The sequence below is a fragment of the Sinocyclocheilus grahami genome, unplaced genomic scaffold (assembly GCF_001515645.1).
Source record: "Sinocyclocheilus grahami isolate Dianchi unplaced genomic scaffold, SAMN03320097.WGS_v1.1 scaffold273.1, whole genome shotgun sequence".
NCBI lineage: Eukaryota > Metazoa > Chordata > Actinopteri > Cypriniformes > Cyprinidae > Sinocyclocheilus > Sinocyclocheilus grahami.
The window spans coordinates 970,868-976,679 of NW_015505452.1; the positions used below are offsets into that span (position 1 = coordinate 970,868).

Sequence of the window (5,812 nt, forward strand, 5' to 3'; positions counted from 1 at the left end):
TTAAATTACTTCATTTTGTATTTATAGAGTGTTTGAAATGGATTTCATGGAAAGGCCCCATGAATGCATTTTTGTATATGAAGCAGGGTTCAATCTTACAAAGAGAGAAGAGGCAGGAACATAATTAGCCAACATGTCATAGTGGAACGTGCCATCTTAAAGACAATAGAATTGGCCTATGGTGACACAGTTGTGGAGTGTTTTCAAGGCTGGCACACTAGTTTTTTTGCCCATTGCCTGGTAAGGAACAACATTGGCTGTGATGTGGACAAAGTTCTCTGGCCGATATGAGCATTCAATAACACAACAACACTACAGTATGTATGATAAACATGTTCATTTAGCCATCATACAGGAATGTTTGTGGAGCTTTTGGACATGTCAAAAAAAGACAGAGCAAACAAAAAACTCAAACAGTTGAATATTATTTTGTTTAAAAGGTATTAAAAAGGTGTAAAGAGGAGAGATAAATTAAAACTGCGTAGTTCTTTCAGGCGCTGGGGGCGTACTGCATGACAAGCCTGTCGAATTCATTCTCCTGTGGAAACATGATTGAGTTTACAACGTCTTTATTAAACTTAGTACTTAATATTTTCACAGTTACTCAAGCAATGCCTTCTCAGAAAAGAAAAACAGAACAAGGTGTCCTGTATCACACTAAACAATCTTACCTTCACAAGATACTCTTTAATAAATGGATGTGACTTATGCGCATCTTTCAGTTGAGACAAATATCGATTTGTCACCTGTGCAGAAACAAAGAAACTATGAACATCTCTGCTATCCTTTACATAACTAATGCTTTCTCAGGGGTATAAAATGCTTTCGCATACACTGAAGCATGCAGATTATAGTGTTAATATTAACATGTTAACATCCCACTGCTTCGGTAGCTGACTGTGCTGAGAACATTTATATTTATAAAGTTCACCTCAGGAGGTTTGCCCAAATGCTGTGTCAACACAATGAGGTTGATGAGTGTCTCCGGGTGGCTGCTGTCCTACAGAAGATAAAGGACAAATCATGACATTTCACCGCTGTTAAAAGTGGACCAAAGCCAGCTCATTAAATAATCGATATGAAGCACATCTTAACGAGTTTTGCTTTCAATTTCAATAGCAATTCCAGTTTTCAACAACAAATGCGTATTTTCCTTGCAAAGCAACCAATCTGCTGCCTTGCATAGGTCAACAGACAAGCAGAAAAAAATTACACCCTGATTAGATTGTGATTCAAGATAGCATTTCTAATATAGTCCGATTTTGGGTTGTTTGCTTAGCTTGAAGGTCTTGGATTCAACCAATAAGTCGGTCTACACTTGTCAAATTATTTGCTGTGCTGAAATCCAGGCTCTTACTTTGTCCAGAGCATCCTGTAGTACTGACTCAGCCTCATCCCACTTATTCTGAGCCATGTGACTCGCAGCCTGACCGTTCAGCAGCAGCAGTGTGGGCGAGTACTTGTCTGACATTTCCTGGAAGATATAGAACGCATCCTGCAATTTCTCTCCCCCCTGTTGGCAGAAGAAGAATGAAAAACATTTAATTCCCAGTCAACAAGGGAAAAAAACAATATACAATTCAGCAAAAACTGAACAAGTAGCCGTATGCCGAGATTTTATAGAAAAACAAAACCATTTGACGCTTTTCAACTCATGTTTAAATGCAAACAAATTGATGCATTTAGAAGAAAAGTAAGTTATTACATTTTGATGAAAGTCTAAGACAACTATTTTTCTTTAGAAAGACATGCAATAAAGAATCAGTTACAATAAAGGTTGTGACGCATCAAGCTGACATCAGAGAAATAGTGGCGATGAAAGCCAACTGTGTTGGGCCAAAAAGCTGCATTCGAAACACACCGCAAAGACACAGTCAACAGCCAACTTGCACTAAGGGTCTGTCCAAAATATTAAATTCTGTGAACACTTAACTTACATTCTTACTATGCAATGTTGTCAAAGGACATACAAGCATTAACAATGCAGCACTTGCATACTATATAAAATATGAATCAGGTTGGTCAGTTGGTCTTCGGTTGCTTACATCACCGATGGCTATGTCATTATGTAAGTATCTGCATATTGGAATGCTCAGGTAAAATGAGAAGAGTCTTCCCATGAGAAGATTTTTTTTTCTCATGCACTGTTTGGTTAAGCTGAACATCCAATAAGAGTGATCTCACAACCAAAGGCTCCGACTCCATTTCAATATGCTCAATTGACCAAAAAGCCACGGACGGTCGTCCAACTAGTGCAGACAGTGCAGAACACACCACAAAAACTGGGCTGACAGACGTTCAACAATTGCCTGACACTGGCCAACAGCCAACTTGGTGTTTCACAGCCTTTAGACAAGGAACGTCCAAGAAAATCAGTTTTCACATTTACATCAATACTCACAATTGCAAGGTTGACCCAAGCGGTAGCAAGCTGGGTCAGAGTGGCATCTTCATCTTGGTCTTGCATCTTCTTTAATTCCTTTCTGTGGAGACAATGAGCAACACAACAGATCCATGACAAGAATATATCCAAAGCCATTAACTAAAAGCAGGGTTAATTTTTATATTTGTAGCAAAAATATCATAAGTTAAGATACATATTTTGTAATTTACAAATATTTCTGAAAAAAAAAAACATATGCATATAACATTTATACTGTACATACATACAAAACTAAATAATAATTAAAAATGAATTAATTAAAAGAAATACCTTGCCATATCAACTCTGTCCAGCTTTAGAAGTATCTGGACCATCATGGCCATGCTATAAGAGAAATACAAAAAGACAGTGAGCAACTTAGGGATTTGTAATCCAACTTGTGTTAGATTAAGAGTGTATTCACATCCATCTTGTTCGGTTCGATTGAATCGAACTCAAGTTCGTTTCCCTCTTTGGTGTGGATCTTTTGGGCAGGTGTGAATACAGCAATAGCACTCTGGTGCGGACCAAACAACCATACTGAGACCCTGCTGAAGAGGTGGTCTCGGTCCAATTCCAAACAAACTCTGCTACGGTTGAATGGATGAACTAATGAATGGATGATCTTAAGCACACGTGTGGTTTTGTTTACAGTGTCTGGTTCACTTGCAAAAATGGCAGTGTGAAAGCAAACTGCACCAAACAAAAAAAATAAAAATCAACATCGTATTTGGTCCGGACAAAAGCAAGTGAACTAGCAGACTAGTGATGGGAAGTTCGGATCATTTTACCGACTCGGACCTTTGAGTCTCGTTCAGCAAAATGAACCGACTCAAACCCAGAAGACTCGAGAGATGAACTAATCAATTCTCTTTCCGGCTCAGACTGCATAGGTTAAACTTAAGGGGCTGTCACGTGATGAACGAACGACTCAAACCCAGAAGACTCGAGAGATGAACTAATCAATTCTCTTTCCGGCTCAGACTGCATAAGTTAAACTTAAGGGGCGGTCACGTGATGTACGATCGACTCGAAAAACCCGAAGACTCGAGAGATGAACTAATCAATTCTCTTTCCGGCTCAGACTGCATAGGTTAAACTTAAGGGGCTGTCACGTGATGAACGAATGACTCGAAAACCCCGAAGACTCGAAACTACTTGACTAATTCCAGTACAGAACCTATAGGATGTTACGGATGCGCGACTGAACGAATCACTCGCCGAGACGACTCGTTCTTCCCGAGTCACATTAAAGAATCGTTCAAAATGAACGAATAGTACAAGAACGACCCAACACTACAGCAGACTTTCCTGGTGTGAATAGAATACACCCTAAATCAAACATTTATGAAACTGCCAGAAGGTCTCTGGAAACTCACCACTCCAGACTGTCTCCCTGGTGCAGGGTACGTAATGCAGCATCTGTGTTCATCTCATGCAGGTAGATTGAAGCCGCCATCAGCAGGAAGGTGGTGTTGGAAACATCAACACTCTTAGCCATCTTTTTGTCCAGTTCTGCCACTATCGCATCCCTAGAGAAAGTATGTGGCCATAAAATAAATGCATAATCCAAGGCTTCTGTACGTTTTACGAAGATATGTTTTTAAAATCACAGAAAAATGACTAAACTGTATGTTTCTAGATTTTAAATGATATAAGACTGCACAAACCTCATGCCTTCATTGGACATGTACTCTGCAAACATCCTGACAGCCTGCAGCTCCTCAGAGGAGCTGGGCTTTATATCATCCAGTACCACACCATACTTCCTCTGAGGAGACAGAAATCATCACTGTTAACCCCTAATTATTATCTCATTTCCAGCACTAACCTAATTCTCAAACTCCTTTTTATATATAAAAAAGTGCATTCTTTACTGTGTTTGTTGTTTTAAAGATGAAACAGCTGTGTTATCTTTAATGACAGGCGGAAAAAAAGACATTATAGCTGACAGTAACATAAAACTATAATGTGCAAATCAATCTAAATGTGTACAAGTGTTTATTCCGAACAAAATCAAACCAACGCCGCAGCAGCATCACAACAGACTGATGAACTTACCTGAGCAATATATGCTCTGTACAGAAAAATGTTCTTCTCAACATCCTTTTCCGGATTTGACGTCTGAAAGAAATATAAAAGAGTTACATGTGGTTGTTTGTAATTTGTTAATTACAATCTTTAAGCAGGTATGTGATACATAGAAGCTGTAATGAATTAGCCGCTAGCATAAACATACTCTAGAACCTAAAACTCTTTGAGGAAATGTTTTCGTCTTATGAAGAATATTTGTTTTGCAGGACGCTCACCTTTACTTTCTGGGCTTCGTTAATGCAGTGTTGATAGCTGCCGATATAAAACGCGTTTTTCACATCGAACAGCTCATCCACTTCATTCTGCTGCGACGCCATGTTTGTGAAACGTCAACTTTGGCGACGTAACTTGGGCCACGTAACCAGAACGGCTTGCTTCTTCTTCTTCTGGTTTTATGGCTGGTTGCAACCATAGACGTTTAAATACCTAGACGCCTCATTGGCCGTTTCGGTCCGTTGCTGCGATACGTCAACGCGTCCGCCATATTGGTGCGGGCAAGAGTCTCCTGTAAACAAATGCAACGAACAGGGAGAGCTGCGGTTTTTCTGTATAAAAATATGACAAGGTTTGTTTTTATCAACTTATATCAGTGGTTTATGATCTACGTGGTGTACAAAAAACAATCCAGATACTTAAAATCTCGATAGTTACATTTATTTAATAAGGAATTACAAAAGCTCACACAGTATTTTCTGTTTAACCTCACCATTTTAGCTTTTCTTGCGTTTCAGGTCAGAACATACCTCGCTCCCTTTGAAATACTGGGAAAACAAATGCCCATCTTAAGTAATAATTTTACCAAAATTGAGAAATGGAACAAACTGACAAATACAAATCACACTGCCAGGCTCCTTTCTATATTTTTATAGCACTAAATTGATGCAATTATTTACAGGTACATACTCCAAAACAGACAATAACAAAGATAACTGATGGCATGAAAATACATATGTGATTTGGCACAACAACAGTTCAGCAAATATATTTGTAATATAGTATAAAGTAAGATGCAACAGTAAATAATATATAACATTTTTATAATAATTAAGAATAACATTCAATAAAAAAGTAATAAGTAGTACAATAATATAATAGCATAATAATAGATGTATGTATAATCCTTTAATTACAGTAAACTACAACAACAACAATAATAATAAATTAATAATAACAAGTAGAATATGGAATATCACTTGCAGAATAGACAATAACAATAAAATGAGTAGTGTGTAATGAGTAGTACCCTAACAGCATAATACTAGATTGATAATAGCAAATTGTATAATAATAATAATA

At 37.9% G+C, this 5,812-nt stretch overlaps 1 protein-coding gene across 1 annotated transcript; it reads right to left on the bottom strand.

Annotated features, from left to right (window-relative positions):
* Window positions 1-4,895, bottom strand: cope (COPI coat complex subunit epsilon). The gene is made up of 10 exons (XM_016291553.1): window positions 4,732-4,895; window positions 4,484-4,546; window positions 4,093-4,193; window positions 3,802-3,954; window positions 2,714-2,767; window positions 2,402-2,483; window positions 1,358-1,513; window positions 932-1,000; window positions 672-746; window positions 1-538 (listed from the first exon to the last, which is right to left on the bottom strand). The coding sequence occupies exons 1-10, from the start codon at window positions 4,831-4,833 to the stop codon at window positions 491-493; spliced, it is 903 nt and encodes a 300-aa protein (XP_016147039.1). The 5' UTR covers window positions 4,834-4,895; the 3' UTR covers window positions 1-490.
* Between the last annotated feature and the right edge of the window lie 917 nt (window positions 4,896-5,812).

Coding starts and splice junctions, on each gene's coding strand:
- cope (XM_016291553.1), bottom strand. CDS start 4,833: ATGGCGTCGCAGCAGAATGAAGTGGATGAGCTGTTCGATGTGAAAAAC. Junction 4,547..4,731: donor ACGAAGCCCAGAAAGTAAAG/GTGAGCGTCCTG, acceptor TATTTCTTTCAG/ACGTCAAATCCGGAAAAGGA. Junction 747..931: donor ATTTGGGCAAACCTCCTGAG/GTGAACTTTATA, acceptor GTTTCTGCACAG/GTGACAAATCGATATTTGTC.